Source organism: Phocoena sinus, chromosome 21, assembly GCF_008692025.1.
Source record: "Phocoena sinus isolate mPhoSin1 chromosome 21, mPhoSin1.pri, whole genome shotgun sequence".
Lineage (NCBI taxonomy): Eukaryota > Metazoa > Chordata > Mammalia > Artiodactyla > Phocoenidae > Phocoena > Phocoena sinus.
Window position 1 is genome coordinate 24815320 of NC_045783.1, and position 25041 is coordinate 24840360.

The 25041-nt window shown below is 43.7% G+C and overlaps 1 protein-coding gene across 2 annotated transcripts in view; it reads left to right on the forward strand.

Annotated features, from left to right (window-relative positions):
* Positions 1-392: 392 nt before the first annotated feature.
* The window catches only part of NRG1 (neuregulin 1), a 1032964-nt gene continuing 1008315 nt past the window's right edge, over positions 393-25041 (forward strand). For both annotated transcript variants that reach the window (XM_032618343.1, XM_032618353.1), the window contains exon 1: positions 393-1101. In XM_032618343.1, coding sequence (XP_032474234.1) covers positions 393-1101 — 709 coding nt within the window. The remainder of the gene's footprint in view (positions 1102-25041) is intronic.

The window sequence follows — 25041 nt, forward strand, 5'->3', positions numbered from 1 at the left end:
AAAGGACTGTTCCCCGCCGAGCAGCACCTCCACGTCCTCCTCCGGTGACGGCAGCCCCGACAGCCGGGCTCGGGCGCGGCGGCGGCGCGGGGAGGACCTGTCACTCCCAGCAACCGCGGCGGCGGCTTTTTTTTTTTTTTCTATTTTGCTTAAAAAAACATTTTTTTTTGCCCTTATACTGCTTGGCCTTTCTGTGGTTCCACCCACCTCTTCTCTCCCTTCCTCCTCCTCCTCCCGTAAACAACTCTCCCACAGCTCCCGCCAATAAATAAATTAGGAGGAGGGTAAGGGGGAGGGGTGCGGGGGGAGGAGGGGAGAGGAAAAGGGAGGCAGCGCGAGAGAGCGAGGCAGAGTCCGAACCGACAGCCAAGAGCCCGCACGCACCTCGCACCATGAGATGGCGACGCGCCCCGCGCCGCTCCGAGAGGACCGGACCCCGGGCCCCGCGCCCCGGCCCTGCCGCCCGCTCGCCGCCGCCGCCGCCGCTGCTGCTGCTGCTGCTGTGGACCGCGGCCCTGGCGCCGGGGGCGGCCGCCAGCGACGAGGCGGCTCCCGCGGGGGCCTCGGTGTGCTACGCGTCCCCGCCCAGCGTGGGCTCGGTGCAGGAGCTGGCTCAGCGCGCCGCGGTGGTGATAGAGGGAAAGGTGCACGCGCCGCGGCGGCAGCAGGGGGCACTCGACAGGAAGGCGGCGGCGGGCGAGGCAGGGGTGTGGGGAGGCGAGCGCCAGCCGTCAGCCGCCGGCCCGGGAGCGCTGCCCGCCGCCAACCGGACCGTGCACCCGTGGCCCACGGGCCCCGCGCTCAGCGCCGCCGAGCCCGGAGACGAGGCGCCCTATCTGGTGAAGGTGCACCAGGTGTGGGCTGTGAAAGCCGGGGGCTTGAAGAAGGACTCGCTGCTCACCGTGCGCCTGGGCGCCTGGGGCCACCCCGCGTTCCCCTCCTGCGGGCGGCTCAAGGAGGACAGCAGGTATATCTTCTTCATGGAGCCCGATGCCAACAGCAGCGGCCGCGCGCCTGCCGCCTTCCGAGCATCCTTCCCCCCTCTCGAGACGGGCCGGAACCTCAAGAAGGAAGTCAGCCGGGTGCTGTGCAAGCGGTGCGGTAAGTTCCTCGCCTCGCGGGGCGCGCTCGGGCGGGGCGGGGAGGGCGCACTCTCGGGGCGCGGCGGGCGCCGGGCTTCGACGGCTTCCGGGCGGACGCGGTCTGAGCGGTGGAGTTTCGGGCTTGGAAGCCTCTGGGCGATCCTCAGAGGAAGAGGGTTCGCGGATTGGATTCCACGGGCAGCGCCTTCTCCAGTGTCCCGGTTTCGAGGCATTGCCATTGGTGAAAGCCCAAGTTTGGTCCTCGGTTGGGGCCGCCTCAAACTTTTTAATTCCTTGGGGTTTCGTTCGCCAAGTAGAATGGAAATGGGCCGGCTGCTTTCTTGCGCGTGCCTTCTTGAACTCTTTCGTTAGGAGTTGCTGTTAAGGGCAGCCGTGTGGGGCTTTTCCTCTGAAGGAGGAAAGGTGAGTTGGACAGGACTGTAAAGTCTTCCCATCACTTCGAGTCCGGAGTGTGGACTTGGTCAGGGGTTTGTGTCTCTGGAGAGTCCAACAAGAAAAGGACAGAGCACTGCGATTGCCCTTGCGATGTGGCAGAGTTTTTGGCGAACTCATTGTCCGAACAGACAGGTGCAGTCTGCACCTTGTGAAAATGTGTATGTGAGAAGTATATAAAGTTGGGTGTTTTCTTTTTGCTGACATCATGTCAAGAATTTTTGTTCTCATAGTATTTTCGTTTGGAGTATGCTTTGGCACGTCAGGGCATCAGAACAGGTGAGTGTCATTATAGAGCTTCACATGTAGGCCCTTAAGGAGAATTTCGGAAGATAAGTTTAGCAATCGTGTTTCAAAGACCTTTCCCGATTTTACCACTGCAAAGGGTTCTTCCAGGTGTCCTTAGTATTATCAGGTCCGAGAAATCAGCTGATAATCTGATTACATTTCTGAAGTAGCATTACGTTTATGCCATTCACAAAGTAATTTCTAGGTTCTAAATATTTGTGTAATTTCCCGATGATCATGTAATCACTAAAACATAGAGGGGTTTCTTCTCAAACCAAAAATTAACATGATTACACATCACAGATTCTAACATGAATAATAGATTTTCCCCTGGTCTTGATGTATCCGTCTGATAGATGGTTGGGTTAATTGAATTTTTACAAAACTCAGCACCATGCCATGCTCAGTCCGCCTGTGATGTACACTGCGTCAGCTGTTTTCAATTCGTATCAGGTGATGGTTATTTAAATTTCTGATGAGCATTTCTGATGCTTGTAGCCTGCGGTTAATTAATGCCTAACGATTTGGTTTTGATGTCAGGGAAGAGCATTGCTTATCCTCCATTGCCTTATTTTCACAATGCACTTTGTGCGCCAGAGACCTGTTAAGATTGCACCACTCTGTGGCCGGAAGCTGTTCTCAAACAGTGGTGCTGAAGAAAGCTGAGTGATGTTGGGATTCCCCGGGTCTGGCTGATAGATGTCACTATAAAACATGGGAAACTCTCTGCTGGGAGCTGTCTTATTAGGAAACACAAAAGCGCCTCACCATTGAACTGCCTCATATGTTATTCTGTTAGAGAATCTGAAACAAAACATTTTAAGCCACGCTGTCATCCCATTTTCACGTGTTTTATTGTATGCCGTTCAGGAAGGATTTTGCTTTTACCCCAAACCATGTGAGTTGTGGATCATTTACTGCACATGGTGGAAGTTAATATAAAGGGGATCGTAGTTGGCAGTGATGCCTAGGATGGGGGTTGGAGTGTTGCTAGATAAGCCATGGTGTTAGTTACGCCTTCTAACTAGAAGGAGATGTCAGTTTTCAGGGGTAAACTTCTTATAAGGGTCCAGAGGACGCTTGGAAATGGAAAATTCATGTTGTCTGGAGAAATACTGTTTTCGTGCTTCTAAGCCGAAAAAGCTTCACTAAAGGTAGTCTTGCCTTTTTGTTTGCCAGTCAAAGGAAATACATAGTTGTAAGTTGTGGCATGCTAACCGAAGCAGGGTTGTTTTTTTAAATGAACTGTAAATCTCCTGCGTATAATGTAGTAGATTAAGAAATCATGAAGTTACTGCTTCAGGTTTGTGTAATTATTGTGTATGTTTGGTGATTTTAGGATTACGTACTTTAAATTACGATACCGCGTGAAACTTTAATAGGTTTAGCTAAAGACTAACTGAAATCGTGCTCAAAGTTTCTCTTGGATTTTTACGAACATCGTAGTTATTGTGACATTGTAGGCTATAAGTAAATAGTATAAGCTATTTTATATAAGGAAACTCAGTAAGTCCATACTTGGAATATGGGGTGTAAAAGTGTGTATGTGTGTGAAAACTTGAGAATTCTTCCAGTTGTGTGGTCTGGTTTAACAGTGCCATTCAGAACTTACCAGGCAAAGGAACACAAATTGGACAAAAAAAAAAATGTACAAGAGAGAATAGGGACTGATTTGTCGTGGTTGAGCTGCTTCTGTGTGCTTCTGGTCAGGAGATTTCAGGGAGAGTGATGGAAGCAGAGGGTTCTTATCTAACCACACGAAGCTGCCCTGGGGGCGCGATGGTTGTTCCTGCCTGAGCCCTGATGCTAGGCTGGAGAGGGGATATAGCCAAGTCATTTTGTGATATCATACCCTGGGCAACAGTTTCCAGCTCTCCTTTGCTCAGCTGCAGTGTTGTTTCCTACAAGTTGCTTCCTAGTGTAGAAACTACACGTGCAACAAATTAGCCTTAGGGTTGAGCTAATGGAAGTCTTCCCTGAATTATTTTTTCTCTCCGCCCCGTCCCCTCTCCCCATCTAAGAGAAACTCCTGAGTAGAGTCTGTATAAAAAGAAGCTCTCCTCTGAACAATGGACTTTTGGAAACAAAAACTGTGTAGTGTATTTTAGGTGACAACGCAGAATCTCATAGCTTGTTTGCTTTATGTTTGAGGTTTGTGTGAACTACACTTCTTTTACAGTTAAATTCTTCCCAGTCTTTGCTTTCTCTCTTGCTCACTACACAGGGTGAGACATTTCTAGGTTTTATATTTATTGGAATGGAGAATAATTTGCTGTGCAATTAAATTGCCATTATTCAAACAAATCATTGTTTGATGTACTACACTTCTAGTTTTCAAAGCATTGCGGTTATACTAGGCTGTAACTGATGCCCAAAAAGGAGTAAAAATACTGATGTTGAATAACATCTATAATTGGGCCATGCAAGATTTGTACATCAGTTGTGTTCTTACAAGCCAATCTAAATATTCAGTATATTATATCATATTGGAATGTGTAATAATGCAAACATGTTTGTCAAATATTTATGATACATGTCTTTCTTTTTCTCATGTCCTCAATAACTATTTAATAAAGTGTGCTGACCTTATGGTGTTACGAAAATGACAGAAATGCTGCAGGGATTTTCCAGCCAACTATTGAAGAGAATTACTCTTAATAAAAGCTACATTAAGGGTATAGCAATAGGAACAGATACAGCTTGGCTGCTTGTCTTTCATAAATGTGTAAATGTAATTTCCCAAGTGCTTGTGATGGCTCTCTTTAAACTGTATAAATCTTACTGTCAATTCTGTACTGTATTTAGAACACTTCTTTCTGTTGAGTAGAGAACCCATGTATGTATTTCTATATATCTATTTTAAAAAATGAAACCAAGATGGGTCATTTGGGAAAACAACTCTTTGGAATAAAAATATTTTAAAAGGTGAATTTAAATATCTGAATCAGAGTATATTACAGGCACTAGGGGATCGTTCTCATCAAGTTGTGGGAGATCTATAAATCCTCTGGATCTAGGGAAAGTTTTACCATATGTCTTAATGTATTAGGTAAGACCAGGAAGCTTAAACAGCCCTGAGGGTCAAAACAATGGGCTGTGCTTCCGCTGGCCTGTATATTTATAGCAAATGAGAGCAAAAGACGTGATTGGGTGGGTTATTGCCCTTGTCAAATGCAATCTATTCATTGTTCAGGAAATCTCCTTTGCTTCGATGCCCATTTTCTTCCTGTTATTTTTTTCTTAATTATAAACATAACATCTTTTAAAACCTATTTTTAAATTTCAGTGACAAGTGATGAACTGGCCAGGTGTCCAAAGATCTTGAAACTCTCATCTGTCCTCAGTACTTAGCAATACTTAGGTTTTTTGTTTGGTTGTTTTTGATATGCTCAAATGATGTGGAAACATTATGTCTATAGGTAATTCTGATTGAATGGGTGTCTTGATTAGCCTTATATAAATGAATGATAATGAAAACAAAGTATATAATGAGAAACAGTGGCAGGGATTCATGTATTATTACAGTCATTGAAAGTATATAATGAAAAAAGTTTGTAAAGAAAACAAAAGGTTAAAAAAATAATTAGGACTCTTATGGACTCATGCAATTTGTTACCAAAAACAATAGTGTAACAACATGTTTTTGTCAAAGTTTTCATAAGAAAGTGAGAACGAATTTTTAATGTCCTTACTTTTAAGTCACAGGAATGGCTATTGTAGACAGTTTTCCATTCAAGTATGAATGCTCTAAATTTGCGCATTTTACTCTGGGCTGTTACGTTATCATGAAATTTAAGTTAAAGTGAAAGTAACATGAAAGAATGTATGACCTAGCCCCTGTCCCAAATTTCAGTCACTTTCTAATACTTGAACAGCTGATTAGTGATATACAGCCTGTCACATTTTAAAATGTAAAGTTGAATTATTTGCAAATTTATAGAATTCAGACCTAAGTCTTATTAAGCGCTAGTTGAGAGGCTGTATTTCATATTACTGTGTTTTCATATTGTTTAGGGCGGTGATGGGCTTGAGTTAAGCCTGTTTCTGAAGGCTTGTCTCCTGACTCTCCATCTGCAAATGATCCATACAGGTCGAAGAAGATTTAAAAAAAAAAGAAATTTTGGTGAAGTTGAAAGCTTAAAATGGGTTGACGAATCTCTGCTTGGCATAGATCTGATTGTTAGGAAATAGTCCCCCCCAACATAGACTTGCCACCCAGCCATCCTAGAAAGAGACGCCTAAGTGGTAATTGACATTAATTTTTTAGTCTTCCAGAGAACCAGGATATTTTTCCCTTTGGAAAATAGCTTTCTGAGAAACTGTATCCTAACCTTGGTTCTCTCCATTAGGACCTAGCCAAATTTATATCCTTTTTTTTTTTTTTTTATAACTAAAAAACAAAAACAAAGTTTACTCACAGCATGGATGGTACAGGGGAGACAGAGCTATCAGTTCCTAACTCAGCCTTCAGCTGTGTGTTCCCTTCATCTCTATTTCCTTTGTGAGGACACTGCAGGGTAAAGCTTTAGGTAAATGATGGGGCCCATGAGTGGATCTGAGTCTTCAAGAGAGCAAAGGATGTATTGATGCTTGCTCATCGTCACACTGACAAGTCTTCTCTTGACATCTTGGAATTCCGCTGTCTGGGTCTAAGTGTGTCAGAATACGGAGGTCCTAGATCACAAGACGTGAATGTTGGGAGTTCCCTGGTGGCCTAGTGGTTAGGATTCTGGGCTTTCACTGTCATGGCCTGGGTTCAATCCCTGCCCAGGGAACTGAGAATCCTGCAAGCTGCATGGTACAAAAAAAAAAAAAAAAGATGTGAATTTACAATAGGTGTCTTTCAGTTCCTGATAGGCTCTTTGTTCCTCCCATGAAGACATAGATGGTAACCCGCATTGCATCTCTATTTCAGGGGCTTCCCCCCTACAAAGCCCGGCTTTGGAGATCTGCCCCAGTCAGTGTGCTGGGGACTAGAAGAGCACAGGTCCGAGTGCTGCCTGCTTCTGGAGCTGGGGGCCAGGTTTAGGAGGTTATGCCCAGAGCCTAGAGGAGGGAATTACTTCTTTCGCTCTACTGTGTACCAAGTGTGAGCTGAACAGAGCCCAACACGAGGGGACGTGCCTGATGTGGGCCCTAGGGTCTTGGTGGTGGGCACACCCGTGAGCCCGGGGCATGGAGGGGTCATGATCGGAGAGGTGAAGCCCTCTCTGCTTTGCTGCATTAGGAAAGTCACAGCAGTAATACTGTTGTCCCAAATATTCGTCTCTAGTCTGCGAATTGCTGTTAAGGCAAAAGAAGCTAAAAAATTGAGGGGCTTACTAAGACCACTGGGTTATAACTATTACTCATTGAGTTTGTGTCTTTTTTTCCCTCTGTGATAGGCACATACTGCCTGACCCGTGTGGGTTAAATACGTGTTAAATAATCAAAGGAATAAATGAATGAAGCGTCCTGGATGCTTGTTGGATGGTGGCAATCACTGTTCTAGGCTGAATTTTGGAGAAAACAAACAAAACCTGATTCTTTCTCTTCAGGTCTCTAATTTGGTGAGCTAGCCTCTTTGTAGGAAGTAGCATTTGGAACCACATCGTCTCAGCACACCATTTCCTCCTCTGGATCAACCTTTGGGCTTCCAAGAGAGGTTATTTAATTTCCTAAAATTCGTTTTTTCATAACTTATTCCTGGATTTTAATATTCTGTATTCTGTGTACTCTATAGCCCCAGCTGGGGAACAGAATTCCCTGTGTTGTAAAGACTTCCAAGCACAGAAGGGGTTTTCGATTGTCAATGAACCCCTGCCACTGTTTTGAGCAGACCCATTACCAAATCATCCCAACCAATTTTGTTTTGGGTACTAGATCTCAGCTCTCAGGAATTCTGTGTTCTCCCTGATCTCCCCCAAGGTGTTTCGCCAGGTCAGCCCTGTAAGTACAGTCCTTGTAACTGAGGATGGAAAAGACTGCTTGTATCCCTCAGAAGTAATAAGAAAAGATTTTGGATGACTGACTTTTCACTTTTTCTTTCCTTTGTCGTGAACATCCAGTCAGCTCTTGGTTAGAATGTAGGTGGGACGGCGCCTGTCCATGTGGGCTCTGGTGAACAATGAGATCCTTTTCCTCCACTTTTTTGGTCAGCCTTGGAGACGCGGGCGATGTGTCATCCGTGAAGCAGCAGATGCGGTGGTGGCATTTTCTTCTACCGCAGGGAGCATCCTGGCTGCAACTCAGTGCAGACCTGGAGAGGAGGTTCTGTCTACTGAGGAGGAGAAGGGTAGCTGTCGTTGTTTCAGGTAAAATTTGTCATTAGACTTGGTCCTCGGGAGGTGATTCTGACAGTGGAGGCCCTTCGGTGGCTGCCTGGATGGAGATGTTCCGCTCAGAGTTCATTGTCATGCCATCAGCACACAAGGACCACAGCTTTGAAACTTCCCCGGCTCTCTATTTTCTTTGCAAGTCTGGACACCTCTGAGATACTCTTTCCTCTGAGGTCCTCATTCCCATCCACTGAGATGGCTCACATCTTTTCCTCAGGAACCGTGGCAACTTTTCTTTCATTGCAGTGGGAATTTTATTTAAAAGTCAAGCATTTTTGGACCACAGTCTTACTCTGGTGAGTGTGTTTTTCCCCCAAGTTGTAATAACATAAAAGTCACCATTTAAGTTATTTCTAAGTTGCAGTTCAGTGGCATTAAGCATTCACATGCCACCATCACCACCGTCAATCTCCAAAAGTTTTTCATCTTCCCAAACTGAAACTCCAAACCAATTAAACGATAATTTCCTATTCCCTCTCCTCCAGCCCCTGGCAACTACCATTTCTAATTTGTCTCCATAATTTGACTATGTTTTACCTCATTTTAGTGGAATCACACAGTATTTGCCTTTTTGTTACTGGCTTATTTCCCTTGGCATAATGAATTTGAGACTCATCTGTGTTGTAGCATGTGTCAGAATTTCATTCCGTTTGAAGGCTGAATAATATTCCATTGCATGTATGTACCACATTGTTTATCTGTCAGTGGACACTTGGGTTGTTTCGACCTTTTGGCTATTGTCAGTAATGCTGCTATGAACATGTGTGTTCATATCTGTTCGAGACCCTGCTCTCAATTCTTCCGGATACATATCCAGAAGTGGAATTGCTGGATCATATGGTAATTTTATGTTTAATTTTTGGAAGAACTGCCGTGCTGTTTTCCACAGTAGCTGTACCGTTGTACATTCCCACCGGCAACGCACAAGGGTTCCAATTTCTTCACGTTCCCGCCAATGTGTATTATTTTCTGTTGGTTTGATGATAGGCATCCTGATGGGTGTGAAGTGGTGACGAGCAGCTTTTGTATTGTTGTTGTTTTCTATTCAAAGTTAGTGCTTCTAACTACACTGTCATTAATAAACAAAAGTTCCCAGAAACAGAGGTGTTCATCTGTTCAACTCTTAATTTACCCTGCATTTAGGCTCCTGAACCTGAAGCCACCAAATAACAAAATTACAATAGATAATAGCTTAATAAAAACCAATAAAAGGTTTAAAGATTAAACTTAGCCTTTAGTCACTATTCATATTGCTATCAACATGGTCCAGAGAGACACCTTATCATACTTGGATTAGTATCAGCATCTTTTAATTTTTATTTATTCATTAAGTTTCCCTTTTTTATAATTTCCCTGCCTCTATTCTGTCCATTGCTCCAAACTGACTTTCGTTAAACCCTGCACTGGAGGACGAATCGCTGTAAAATACTACTTTTATTAGACCTCTTTTTCTGCTCAAACTTTCAATGGATGCATCATAGTTACCTCTAGACCCTGACATTCAGGGTCCTCCTTAATCCAGACCGAGCCTAATCTTTGTCACTTGTACTATGTGAACGATTGCATCCAGTCTGCTTCAGGAACAGGCCGTGTACTTTCCTAATCCTCTAGTTTTTTGTGTGTGTGTGTGTGTTTTTTTTTTTTCTTGCCGTACGCGGGCCTCTCACTGCTGCGGCCTCTCCCGTTGCAGAGCACAGGCTCCGGACGCGCAGGCTCAGCGGCCATGGCTCACGGGCCCAGCCGCTCCGCGGCATGTGGGATCTTCCCGGACCGGGGCACGAACCCGCGTCCCCTGTATCGGCAGGCGGAGTCTCAACCACTGCGCCACCTGGGAAGCCCTAATCCTCTAGTTTTTACATATGCCACTTCCTCTGCCTGGGTCTGCTTCTTGCCTCATTTCTGTCCACGGAAATTCTGTCTCCTTCAAGGGACAGCTATATCCTACGGCTTCCACGACAGTCCTAATAACGATCCTGCCAGAAATACTCACTCTAGCCTTTGAATACAGAGCACCATATAAAGTATGTTTTACTCCATACTTTATACATGGTGCATGTCAAATTTCCCTTATGTTATCTTTGTTTTTTAAAAACTGATGTGTTTAACAGTTTTTCTAGCTGTGAATGTCTTGCCTCACCCGGGAGACCACAGTATCCTTGCAGCCAGACACTTGGGGTGTCCTCAGCTTATTCACAAGTGAAAAGTGCCCCAGCCTTAGAGTCAGGAGAACTCCTTTCCACTTCTAGCTTTGTAGTTTAGTACCTGGGTGGTTTGGGGTGAGTAACTTTATACCTCTTTGGGCCTCAGTTCCCTAATATGCAGCATGAGAAGGTAGAAGTAAAGAGCTTTCCATGGTCCATTCAAACTGCATCTGGTTTTCATCTCAGAAATGACCCAACATGCAAACCCCTTCTGCTACTGCCCGAGGAGCTTTTCTTTCCCTCTCTCCTCATTTTAGTCTTGTTGTGTGGAGAAGAGTCATGGAAAAACAACTGTGAAACTTTTGGACACGCCGAAAGAGGAGTGACTGCTTAAGTAGAGTGAAAAAGCGTCTCCCCTTTTCCTCCAAAGCTTTTCGCCTCCCTTGCCTTTTGGGTCATTTTATTACGCTGTCAAAAAATAGTTATTTGTGTTCACGAGCATCGTCTTTTCAAAAAGCAGATACTGTCTTTGAAGCTGTAAAGTATGATTAATATATTAATTTACAACTGTAAACTTTTAAAGCAAGAAGTTCAGTCATTTGTTTTATAAAATGACAAAGAAGATTCAAAGTGCTTTACCATGAATTTTAATTTATCTATTTTAACAGTGTAAGTCTGACACTGTTTTAGGTTTTTAGTCATTAGTGCTGTTGTGGAAATGGACGAGACCAGCGCAGAGAGTAGGGAAATCCTGGTTTCCAGCCAGGTGGCGCCAGTTCTGATGATGGTGGGGAGAGAGTTCCCACCTTCACGCAGAATTGGGTTAAAAGACCTTTCTCAGCTTATGATATTTATGGTTGGGGCCAGAAGATGATAGATTTTAGTCCCTTTGTGAGTAGAAGGAGCAATACAGAAACAAGTTGTCAGATGAGAAATAATTGGATCTTTTAAAATCACTGCATGAAGAGGCGTTGGCAGTGCCACACGGGCCGGGCACGACTCAACTGTGTCGTGTCTAGTTTTGTTTTGCTCCTTCCTTTGCCTCTGATGAGTTGAGCTATTCCAGCAGATCTAATGGTGCTTAGAAACCATGGCTCCTAGGTCCATATCTCTAGCCCAGACCCTATTTTCTGGCTCCAGATCAGTATATTCAAGCACTTACCAGATAACCCACCCAAACGTCCTACAGGCACTTCACGGTAAACACATTGAACAGGATCTCATCATGTCCCCTGGCAGTCCGTCTGGACACCTGGATACTAATGATGAAACTGCTATCGCGACTCCTATTACAGTCACTGCGTTTACTACCAGTGGCTTCCTGGAGTGACAGCTTATTCTATGCCACATAGAGTAGTAAGTACTCATAAGATCTTAGTTAACTCCTCACCATATGGTAGCATCAGTGTCTTCCTGGTTAGCCCAACCGGAAACCTCTGCTTCTGCCCCATATCCATTTGGTGACCAGATCTCATTTATTCTACCTCCTTAACACATCTCAGACCCCTCCCTTCTACCCCAACTCCACTGGTTCTGTAGCAGTTCTCAGCCTTATTGGAACAGCCTCTTATCTTTGCTTAGGGATTCTCCTCATCTTAAATTCATTCTCTGAACTATTGCTAATGATCTTTCCAAAGCAGAAAAGATGGTACTATACCCTTGCTTAAACCTCTTCAGCTGCCATCAGGATAAAATCTGAACTCCTTAGAATGGCGTAGAAGGCATTCACCTTTTATCCAAGTGTTCTTATCCAGTTTCTTCTCCTACCTGGAACCCTGTGCTACACTGATGGCATGGCTCTGCACGTGCCAAGTGGCTGGAGGGATCTTTACATTTACACCTACTGTTCATTCTTCCCCATAACGGTCTGCTTCTCTACTTTCTGTACCTTTGCTACCCGTTGTACCAGACTATGCCCTTCAGTGGGAGGATGGTTACATAAAACTGTATGGCTATATAATGGATTGTGTTGTCTTTAAGAATCTTGTTGTAGAAGAAAGTATGATGACTTATAGATACATTCATAGTATATTGTCAAATGAAAAAATATAGTGCAGACTGTACAATTGCTTTTACTATTACCCATCTATTTATATCCATCTGTCAATCTAAAGAGAAATAAAAGCCTGGAAATCTATATAACAAAATGTTGTCAATTAGGCATTAGAATTATTGATGTTAGGAATTTCATGTGTATTTCTAAAATTTCTATAGTGATTGTATATTCCTTTTAATAAGGAAAAGGAATACATGCTGTTTTTAATAGAAGTACTGACAAAGACTGAATCTTACTTAAGGGAATTTGTCCCTTTTGAGCATTGCCTTTCTCATAGTAGATGTACTAGTTAGGGTAGGCCAACTGATGTAACAAATGGTACCCCAAATATATTACGGTGCAAATTCAATAGCTCATTTCTGCCAGTGAGTAGACAGACACAAGATATTCTAGTCTTTCCTCTGAAAGAGACTGGTGCTGACACCTGAGGCATAGCTGAACCTCACTTCCGACCAAATTGGTTGGAATAGGCAGGGTTCCAATTTGCAATGGTCGTTTTATCCTTAATGGCTCAGCCGTCCTTTGGAAAGGAGACAGATTTGCCTTTTGCTGCCTCATTGCAGTGGGTGAACCAAATAGTTACATGCAGAGCAGACATAACAGCCATCCATGTTCACGGTAGATAAATACCATATGAACTACGTGCTCTGTCTTGTGTTCAACTTCGCATTTTGCAGGTTGGTTTTGCATTAAATCTTTTTTTTTTTTAACATTTTACATTGGAGTATAGTTGATTAACAATGTTGTGTTTTGGGTGGCCAGCAAAGTGATTCAGTTATACGTATACATGTATCTATTCTTTTTCAGATTCTTTTCCCATTCAGGTTGTTACGTAATATTGAGCAGAGTTCCCTGCGCTATACAGTAGGTCTTTGTTGGTTATCCATTTTATTTTTTTTCCTTTATAGCAGCGTGTACATGTCAGTCCTCAACTCCCTAACTATCCTTCCCCCCACTCTTCCCCCCTGGTAACCATAAGTTCTCTGAGTCTGTGAGTCTCTTTCTGTTTTATAAATAAGTTCATTTGTATCATTTTTTTTAAGATTCTGCATATAAGTGATATCATACAATATTTCTCTGTCTGACTTCACTAAATCTTTAAGGTTTTGCGCTAACACTTAAAGGTATGATGCTCACTATGTCTGATTTCATCTGCTACCACTGGAAGTGCAGAGGGTCAGGCCATAGTCACTGCCTTTCACTGGCATGTTGAGGATGCCTTTTAAAGCTCTGTGTTTAACAAATCATTTTGATATAGGGGCCGTGGAGAAATACTCTTAGGCTTTATCCCTGCCGACTTAACTGGGTTTCATGATCACATTACTTAGTAGGATAAATTAAAAATGGCTGGTCAAGCTGCCTGTAGAAAGCAGAATTGTTAGGTTCAGCCTGCCCAGTGCATTAACTGTATTGATGAGTAATCGTTCCACCATTTTAAATCACTTGTAATAACTTTTTTCATAGTTGTGTCTCCAGGAACTTGCTAAATAACTGTCATTATGTACTCAGTAATATTTCTTTTTAAAATACTATCGAAAAGTCCATGAAAATGGTTAAGTTGCCAATATTATCCACCTACTTCCTGTGAGTAAGGATGGTTGGTGATTTTATGATGTGCTGGTTGTATGCCTGTGCGTCCTTTGTGCAGCCCAGGAGGAAAGGGAACCAACTCATAACAGGTGAACGGAGACAATAAATGCATGGTTGTGAAGTTGTGTAAAATAATTAGTCTTTTGTGCATCTACGTCATGCATGTTATTGTTGTGCTCTTAAAATTTTTTAATTAAATATTGAGAATATAAAGAGGATACTTAAGAATTATGTGTAGGGACGTCCCTGGTGGTCCAGTGCTTAAGACTCCGTGCTTCCACATCGGGGGGTGTGGGTTCGGTCCCTGCTCGGGGAACGAAGATCCCACATGCCACATGGCGGGACAAAATACAAAACTAAAAAAAATTATGTGTAAAGGGTAGAGACTAATCATGTATGTGTGGTACTCTTCTTCAACCTCATCCTCGTCATGGGCCATTTGGCTCCACGAGGTTCTTGGGTTCCAGAACAGCTTAAGGCAGTGTCCTACCTGCAGGTCAGTCAAGGATGTATCTGTTCATTCATTCAAATGGATTAGAAATTTGTCGTTAATTTACCACTTCTTCAATCAATTTGTGTAGACCCCCAAGTCCTATTCCTTTCCTCTTAGATTTAGGCACTCCTGACCTGTGAGAGAGACTGTAGGGGCCATTCTGAGGATGTTGCTTAAATGAATTACGAGAATCATGAGATCGCTTAACAGTGTAGGTAAGTGATAGAGAAGGAGAAGCAGTGAGTACACTTTACTAATTTACTGCTTCAGGAAATATTTATTGGGCATCCATTATTTGCTAGTCTTTCTACTGCTTTCTGGAATCCTGGTGATGAAGAAATTAGGCATGGCTCTTTCCGAGCTAATAGGGTAGAATGAACAGTTACATAAAGGATTGTGATGTATATTATATATAATTATATATATAATATATATTATATATATATAATTGTGCTAAGTTTTTATAGGGGAAAACGTACAAGGTATCGTGAGAACGTAGAACAGAAGACTCTAACTTAGTTTGAAAGATATCAGAAAGTCTCCTTGAGAGACATTTCTGATGGGAGTGGGGAGAGAGAAGGACATTTCCATTCCTGATGCAGGGAAGAGGAAAAGCAGAGAGGGCTGTCAGTGCAAAGGAGGCAAGACTGAGGTCTGAGAGGTGAGGAGAAAAATCAGATTATTTTGGAATTTTTAGGGTTCTTGACTTTGTCGTAGAAGCCTGGGAAACCACTGGAGGGTTTTTAAGTACATCAGTTATAAAATTTCCATTTTGAAAATATCACAACTGGCTGTTGTGCAGAGAACGGAGAGCAAGGGATGTTGGGTGCCTGCAGGGAAGTTGGGGCTCCAAGTGGGATGAGGATGTGGGCTCGCTCTAGAGAGGGAGCTGGAGGGATGAAGAGAAGCAAGACGATTTGAGATGGTTTTGGAGGCATCTCTTCATCTTGGTTATGAAGGGGGATTGCCTGTAAAGGGGGATGTAGAGGCTGACTCCTGGGTTTCTGGTACGAGCCCTTGTGTGCGCGTTAGGAAGGGGATGGGGAATGCTGCAGAAGGAGGGTGAAGCTTACTGTGGTTTTGATCCGTCCAAATGGAAATGCCAAGTCAACACTTGGATGGATGGAACTCAGAAAAAGGAATCTGAGTTGGATTTAGGAACATGGGAGTTTTGGACAAGGACATGGTTATTTCTGTCCCCAGGGAGTAGATACAGTTGCTTGAGGGAAAGTGGGTAAAGGGTGAGGAAAGGTGAGTAGAAGATGAAGCATGAAGAACAGCAACCTTTAATGGTGAGACAGAGGAGGGGACAGAGGTGACAGGGAAGGAGCAACCAGAGAAGGAAAAGGAAGACTTAGCAAGGAATCAGGATGGAAGAAGCGGTCAGCTGTGTCCCTAGAAAAATCATTTCGGAAGGTGGGGAAGGGAGAGCCTTCCCAGAGCAGCACTTCCTGAGTGCTGACTGCTGCCAAACGCTTTGCATTTTATTATTTCTTATTTTTAAAAATTGATTGGAGTATAGTTGATTTACAGTGTTGTTACTTTCAGGTGTACAGCAACGTGAATCAGTTACACATATACATCTATCCACTCTTTTTTAGATTCTTGTCCCATGTAGGTTATCACAGAGTACTGAGTAGAGTTCCTTGTGCTACACAGATGATTAATTCCTGATTAATCATCTGCTTTATATATAGTAGTGTGTATTTGTCAATCCCAATCTCCCAGTTTATCTCCCCTGCCCCTGCTTTCCCCCATGGTAACCATAAGTTTGTTTTCTACATCTGTGACTATTTTTGTTTTGTAAATAAGTTCATTTGTACCATTTTTTGCATTTTAAAGTGCACAAAGTTTGTTAGCAGCATGGAGGCTTTGTAAAGAGCTCTGGCCAAGTGCCAGGGGTGGGTTCCAGACAGGGGTGGGTTGAAGTACTCATGGCCAGCTTCTGGGTTATCAGGGCTGGCTTTCAGCAATATTTTTATTTATTTGAACCTAGGCAGCAGGAAGCCATTTTAAAAACGCAACCAGGACTTCCCTGGTGGCGCAGTGGTTAAGAATCTGCCTGCCAATGCAGGGGACACGGGTTCGAGCCCTGATCCGGGAAGATCCCACATGCTGCGGAGTAACTAAGCCCGTCTGCCACAACTACTGAGCCTGCGCTCTAGAGCCTGCGAGCCACAACTCCTGAAGCCAGTGAGCCACAACTACTGAGCCTGTGTGCTGCAAGTACTGAAGCCCACACGCCTAGAGCCCATGCTCCGCAACAAGAGAAGCCACCGCAATGAGAAGCCCGCATACCACAAGGAAGAGTAGCCCCCGCTCGCCGCAACTAGAGAAAGACCACGTGCAGCAACAAAGACCCGACGCAGCCAAAAATAAATAATGAATAAATATATAAAAACGCGACCTTTTTTTGACATGGGGTTGGGAAGAACTACTCTACTTTAAGGATCTAATAGGTAGTTTGTACAAAGATATGATTTTAAAAAAAATCATCAAATTGTTACATATAGTGTAACTAAAGTGTTGCTGAAGGTCACCCTTTTATTAGTGTTTTTCCCCTTGGCTAAGAGTTCTGCGTACCATGTAAGCCGCTTCAGTGACAGATAATGGTTCAAATATTTCTTGACACGCCGACTTGAGAACTAACTACTGTCTCTCTAGTAGGTACCTGGGTCCTATGGGAATTTAATGCTTAGTCACATAAGAACTTGAGAAGTGACATCTGTCAATCTAATTTAAAAACATATTTGAGTCTAAAGGTCCTCAGACCATGTATTAGAGCTACCTTTATCTGAAGCTCAGACTGGGCATTTTATCGAGCGCCAGTCAGGAAATGCAAAGTTATTATTCTGACAGTAACTGAATGCATTTCTCCTGCCCGTCTGTATACAGTCTTTTTATTGTCTAGTCGGCTGCTGAATTGATGCATTCATACCTGTATTTGCAGGAGGACTTGGAGCTACCATAGGAAGAATGGTTTTGAATTTCCTGTTTTCATTTGTTTACTTTCTGTGCAATAATAGTGTTTTCGTGCAAGGATTTTTTTTTACACTGGGTTTGCCTAATTTTAATACAGTGTACGTAAGCTAAGAATCAGATTTATGAAAACTGTACATTTATAAATCAAAAGAATTGGAGGAAGGAATGAAAAGGAAATCTCCAAAAAAATAGGAAGAACAGCTCTGAAACCTTTGACCTCAGCAGCATCCCCCTTGGTCTAATTCACCCCGTAGAACCACAGATGGGTTTTTGGACCGAATATTCTGATCTTGGACAAACAGGTGGCTTGCAAGCAGGGTTTGTACAGTAGAGTATACAGATCCCTGGGCTTAACTCCTGGAGCTAATAATTCATTTGGTCCAGGGTTTTGTCCTGAGACTCTGCGTTTTGGGAACTGTCTTCAGGCGATCTGGGGTCCCTAATGTGTTTTCAATGCGTAAAATTGAGGCTTTTCTGGAAAATCAGAAGCTGGGTAAGAAAAGAGAGAATTAGAATTCACTGAGTTTCTCGTATGTGCCGAACATTCTTTACATATTTTACCTCCTTTATTCCTGAACACCATCTTGCAAGGTATATCACTCTATTCCAATTTTAACTCAAGATTCAAAGAGGTTTGCAGAACTTTAAAGGTCAGGCAGCTGCTGGGAGGCAGAACATCTTTTTGCATTCAGGTCATTTGATTTCCTCTGTTAGAACCATGACGAGGATTGGAGCAATGCAGTCGGGGAGAATTCTAGTGACGCCATCCTTTGAGCGGGGCCATCTTACCCTCTTTGTCGTGGGGGGCACCCATGTTTGGTAGTGGACACTTTCCTATTTATCTTCAGAGAGTGTCCAAATGGGTGATTGGGTGGGGAGAACTGTATGCATTTTGAGGGTGTTGAAGTCAGATCCACTTGGGCAAAACCGTGTCTTCAACAGATTGCAACGAACAAGCCAGGTTATCCTGTTAAGAGTTGATATCGTTTCTCTAAAAGGTCTGTGCTAACAAGTGCATGTCTGAATGAGCGGACACCACACATGGACATTAATCTTTCTCTGGGAAGGAAATGAGACCGGATGGGGTCCAAAAGGGAAGATCTGGAGGCCGGCGTGGACTTAGCACCCAGCTTAAGGGTCAGGCCTTGCTCCCTGGACCTACCTCCGTCACTTGTGACCTTGGGAACATTCCTTGATGGTTCTAAACTTGATGCACAATGCAAATGATGTGTCTCTTAGAGATGAGGGAGTGTGGGCTGTGATAGTGTAGTTCGAGCACCTAGGTCATAGTAAGTGCCCTATTTATGCTAATTGGGAGAGTAAGGGGTAGTCACCATGGAGCCTGATTGGAGGCAGGGAGGATGCAGTGTAGCTGGGGACACGGCAGGAAGTAGCAGCAGAGGCAGAAGTAGAGATGAACATCACCTGCTTGAGTGCTGTGCTCTCCATTCCCTTAACGAATTCCTGTTGTTTTAATCTGGGGCACCGAAGGTTCTTTAACAGGGTGCTCCTCCAAGGGTGATGTGTGGGTCAGCAGCCTGGACCAGCCTGGTGCTCATTAACACGGCAGATTGCGGAGTCCGCCCCAGACCTACCACTCTCTGGGTGTTTCTGATGCTCTCTGAGGGCTGAGCTGCACTGCTTCCCGAGGCAGCCTCCCTCCGTGTGAATCATGTTTGGGAAGTTGCTTGGTCACAGAGGAGCGGGTGTCCAGGCTCAGCCTGCTGGCTCTGCAGCAAGGGTTCTTCCTTCAGGATGCTGTAGATGGTGGCAGGTGAAAGACACTGAGCGTGAAAGGGAAAAAAGAAAATCTTACCTAGAAAAGTTAAGTGATAACATGCCCTATCCAGATGAACTCCGGGACTGGCACCAAGAATGAGTAATAATGGGACACCAGGTAAGGATGCTCTCAGAAGAGCAGCGGGTACCATGCGGGCAGACAAGATGGTGGAAAGGGGGTTGAGAGAGTGTGTCCGAGACTCCCCGGGGAGGAGAGTGGAGACCCCCTCACACTGAACCCTGATGGGGGCAGGTGCCCTCGGGGAGGGGAATTGCAATGGCCTTAATCCAAGAATGACTTTGAGGGAAGCTTCTAACACATAGAGAAAGATCAACCTGCCAGACTCCTCTTGCCCAGCTGGAGTGCACAATGGCTGCTCAACCGTTTTAGGCTCTGGGCTTGGGGAAGATTTCCCATCTTGCCGTGGGCTCTGTGGAACCGGGCCGAGAGTGGATTTTTTTGCATTTAGAACATCTTAGGGAATTGAGCAAGATGGAAACCAACCTTGGTAACGACAAAAAGCGGACATAATGCTGCTTTCTGTCTTCTCACTACAAATGATTAGCGGTTATTTGCTGCGCGCATTCTGTTCTAAGCTCTTCCTGTTTGTTACCTCACTACATCCTGGTAATACAGAGGTTGCCATCATTATACCCATTTTACCAGTGAAACTCTCCCAGTGCAGTTATGGTATTTGCCCAAGACACACAGCTAAGTGAGTGGTGAAGCTGGGATGCAGAACCAAATCAGTCTTGGTAGAAAGTTTCCTTGTACACTCAATGCAGGTTTTCTCTACTTGGCTCCTAGAGAAAAATGAAAGGCTCTGTACGTGATGGCCATTATAATGTAAATAATGAAAGCAACAGTATGTATTCCCTGCCCTCCCTAATTCCACAGATACTTATTTATTGACCACTCACTGCTCCTGACGTGGTACAGTTGTTGTTAAGTGGGATATGGAGAAGTGTGAGGAATTTATAATCCAGCTGAGGAGAAAAGATAGGTGTACACTTAACCAGAATACAGGCATAACGTGTCACAGATGTGTCAGACGTGTTTAGATCTATGGACTTCTCCCGGGAAGGAGAAAGCACCTCTGCTGGGGCAAACCAAAAAACAAAACAAACAAGCAACCTTTAGAGAGCATAGTAATTAAGATGACGCTCTTCAGGTAAATGGGATTGTTTCATTTTATGTTTTCAGAGTGTGTTAAAAACCGTTTTAGAAGCATGTTGCATATGTGTATCTTGAGTTGGAAAAATAATTAGAACAGGGAGTCTATCAATTAATACTAGACATTTGCCCCTTCCTTGGATAACTTCTGTATAACAAACACAGGCCCACCTGCCACTAGAGATAATAAAACTCTCACAAAAGAACCTCACCAAATGGGGGAGAAGTTATTACTATGTTTTTTTTTGTGGGGGGGAATGAAAAAATGTATATCAACACTCTTCCTTGGAAGAAATGTAATTTTTGTTTTAGTAGGAGAAAATAGAATAATACCCTGGCTTCAGTGCTGTTATCAGAAAACATGCCTTTGTTTTTATCTCGAGGTAAGGTTTTTTTCATATCCTGTTGGGAGTCTGTAGTAACATAGTCATTTTCGATGATATTGTTTGGCCATCATTCTTTGGAGTTCATGTCTCTGGTCTCATAACTGTTTTTACATGTTTTATTACTAACGCTTAACAGCAACCACCCATTAAAACTATTGCAGTACCTAAGTGTATTGTAAATTTATCTGACGTGTTATTAATAGCTTCTGGATTAGAAGATGGAAAATAATTACAATTCTTCTTCTTGTTGTAATGCTATTATGATGATTTACTATTTCCCCAGTTTATGTGATTCGGTTCTTTTCTTCATTTGTATGTTTATTTGCTGGACAGGATATTTGCCTACTTACATTTAAAAGGAATAAACTCTCAGAGCTGTTGATTTGAGAAGTCCTTTTACAATGCCATGTTAATCTGTTTAGCTCCCAGACATTTCTTAGCAGATCAGAGGAATTTCCTGTCCACTCCTAGAGGTCTGGCCGACTTTTATTTATCTTAATGAAGGTTCTTCAGCTTACCTGGGTCTGGTCTTGGCCTTAAGTGAATTAGTGAACCAGAATCTTGGAAATGGAATATAAGCAAATTGCATTAATTTCTAAATTTTTAAGCTCATAACTCAGCAGGTGCTACCTAAGGTAGTTGCTGTAGTGTGAGGGCAAACTTACGTCTGCAGAGCCTGTAGTTGGCAGTATTTTAGGGAAGTATGGGTCTTTCATGCCGTTCGTTTCTAATACATCTGTAACACTTTGTAGATATGTAGGGATGAAACAAATGCTTCTCCAACTAATCACCCAACCAGGCAGCCTGTTCACCCCTGGATCATTGATAACTATTGATAGTTTATAGCATATGACTTTACACAGTCATTAATTAAATATGTTCGGACCTTTACTAAGCAGTGTCCTAAGGATGTCCACTGTTTTAAATCCTCGACAAAGTGTTAAAAGCCCACAAAGTCTTCAGAGCACTACTTACGATCTCCATATTCATAGTCATTTTTTTTCCCAGTAAATATGCTTTGAGCACTTATTATGAGCCAGACACTCGGATGCATTGCTGAATAAGAACCTTACCCCCATGGTGCAGATTCGTATTTTACAATCTGTCAGCTCAACGGTCTCGGAAGGGCCATCTTTTCCCAAAGTAGTTTGTGAAATCAGGAGGAAAAAAAGGTCATCTTGGGGTTTAACCTGAGTTCTTGTCTTTTTCTGACCACACGATGGGCTTTAAGGAGAAGAGGGAATGACCAGAGAATACCTTCCGAGAGCAAATGACTTTTCCAACACAGGACGTGGGCTGGCACTTCCAGGGTAAATGAAGCCATCAAATTAAGTTGGGCAGTTGGTGGAGGGGGGCAGTTCATTTGTGGTCATGGGGGAGGTTTCCAGATTTTCACAAGCTCAGGAGCTCTGTGGCATTTGAACACTTTTCACCTTAATTTTAAATTAATGATAATTAAAAAAACCTGTATAGGTTGATATTTCGCAGCTAACTGAAAATGAGCTGTCCTTCAAAACAATGCATTCGTCTCCGTGAATGAAGGGCTCCTGAAAATGTCATGAGAAGGCTGTCATGGGCTTAGGCCTTGTGGTTTCCAGCCTTGTTTCAAAAAGACAAAACAAATGTTGCAGCCTTTGCATGTTCAATGCCTATCGGTTCCACTGCTACCCTGCATTCCTGGGTTCCTGTTTATCCATTTCTAGGTCTCATTTGGTCTGCGGATTGTTTTAATGTGCTGGATCCAGGTGATGTGATACAGATGCAGTGATGAATAAATGAATGAGTAAGTAAATAAATAAATGAAAAAAAGTCAGGTTCTCCATCTTTTAGGGCCTCGCCCAGCTAACTTTGTAGTAGGGGCTGGTGGAGCATCTCTGCGTGTCTATTTCCTACATGTCTAATGGCATGAGATAACTGAGTCTTCCTTAGTTAGACTTCGTTATCATTGCTTCGATGGAATGAATTCGAGAATGATAGAAACAGTTGTAGGTCAGAGGAATGAAACATATCCAGGATTCGTTGCTGGGAAGGGGGAAGAGAAAATAAGGGAATCCTTTGGGTTCCTCTTCCCACTATCCTCCTCACAGGTTCCTCCCATGTTAGGAGGAGTTGGTCGGAGGATTGATTCAGGCTGTCATTCATGGGGCCCTGTGTCCTTTAGGGCCGTGTTTCCCTGTCTGTGGCCAAGTGTGAAAGGGCTTGTGTTCCCAGGGACGGCTGGAGGACTCCTTGCCTGTTACGCATGGCAGGCCCCCCGGCCTTCCCTGCGCACAGCATGGGTGGGACCCTACCAGAACCCCAGTGCAATGCTCGGGGGTCTGTGTCAGTGCTCAGTGAGGTTGGTTTGCTGCAGGGCCGTGGGCGTGCTCCAGGATAGATTGGACTGGAGAAAGTAGGAAACTTCAGGGAGACTTTGTGGCTACGCTTTGTACCCAGACACTGTTTACCAAAGGAGTTCTGGATTTCGAAGTCATCAAAAAAATTAAACTTGTCCACCTGTCTGTAAAAATGATGCCAATTATTGTGTTCATGCCCCTCATCAGGGAACCCCAAGAGAGGAAGGAAGGTGTGAAGGGCAGGACGCAGAGTCAATACCCTTCCCCCCACCTTCAAGCCACTAGCACAGTCCAGAGAGGATCCAGTATTATTACCATCACTGTTTGGTACCCATTATGCAGTTAGCTCTGGACGATGGTGTCTATATGCTTATTTTCCTGGTTAGGTTGCAGGTGGGAGATTGAAGGTTACACATCTGTGGGTCTCCAGCAGCACCTAGTAGAGTGTTTTAAAGCATGACTTACTGCCCTTTTTTTTCTTTTTTCCCTCCAAATGTGAAATACTTTTATGTGGCACCTTGTCTAGTTAGGAGCAGGGCTTTCATGGGGTGGAGGACACAGATGTGTGTAATTTTCGGGCAGGTGTGTAGGTTGTACCACACTTTGAGTAGGTGAGGGACTCTCCAAAGTACAGCTCTGCTTCCTCTGGTGGATGGCTTTCTCCTCCCAATCTTCCCCTTTTCTGTTTTTTGGAGGTGGAAATCAGAGGAGTGAGCTGCAGGTTGAGATGATGGGAAGAAAACGAGAAAGCAAAGAGAACGGGTAGATGTTTTCAACCTTATTACATTCACAACTCAAAGTCTGATTAGGAGAATGTGACCTTGCCCTGTAAAATAATTATCAAGATTCTCTGGTTGATTGGCTCAAAGAAAAGAGAGGCAGGGAGAAATGCTCTACGCTTTTGCAGTGTAGTAGACGTTTGTCATTTTTGACCTAACTTCTCCCTGACCACCCTCGTTGCTCAGAGCCCCCTTCCTTCCTTCTCCCGCAGAGAGAAGCAGCACTAATCCCCCCGCAGTCAAGGCCTCCCACTCCTGGGAATTCCCTTACGGGGAACAAGCAATCAGTTAACTCACGGTACTTTTCCACTCTAAGATTTATTGGGTTCCTTTGAAAAAGAGATGATTTAAACGAGTGGTGAAGGAATTAACTGTGTGTAGGGACGTCCTCCAGCCATCCCTGGGAACCCACATCCAGCGTGGGGAAAGGTGGAGAATGTGTGAGAGAAGGTATAATGGATAGTGAAAGTTTGTTAAGAAGTTGGCTGGGAAGTTTTCCAGAGCCAGGTGGAAGGATTGTTTTACCAGTTCATTAAGATTTCAGGAACTTAAGATTTAGGTTCAGGAAGAATCCTGCAATAGTCTTCTGGAACTTTCGTCTTTAACCTCTAAACCAGCAGTTAGTATACATTATATTTTAATTCAAGTTAATATTAGAGTGAGAAAAAAATTAACTGTTCTAGTAGATTCTTTGTGCCAAGTCGAGAGACCCCAAAGGAGGATGCAGCCACCTGGAGAGGGAAATGGTGGTTGAATTACACATTGAGGCATAGCAGTTGCTAACTTCTTCAGGAGAGGGAAAAAGAATGCACCACAATCAACTGGCAAAACTTAATAGATTAGGAATTAATCAAGGTCAGAGACTCCGCTTGGGACTGGGGTGGATAAAGAAAGTATGGTTGATGACCAATGTGTTTATAGTCTCAGTGGGAAGTATCTGGGCCTTGGAAAATAACTACACTACAAGATTATTTTTGGCAAAATGTCAAATGATCAAGTCATGGATAAATGATAGAAGTATTCAGAGGAGGTGGAGCTCATTTTTACCTGGAAGGCTCAGAATAAGCTTTCTTGAGGGTGGTTAGGTTGGTGGTGGACCCATACATGGCAGGGGGCGGCAGCCAAAGAGAAACCAGAGCTGGGCAGTAAAGTGGTGAAAACAGATTTTATTCAGGACATTTGCAG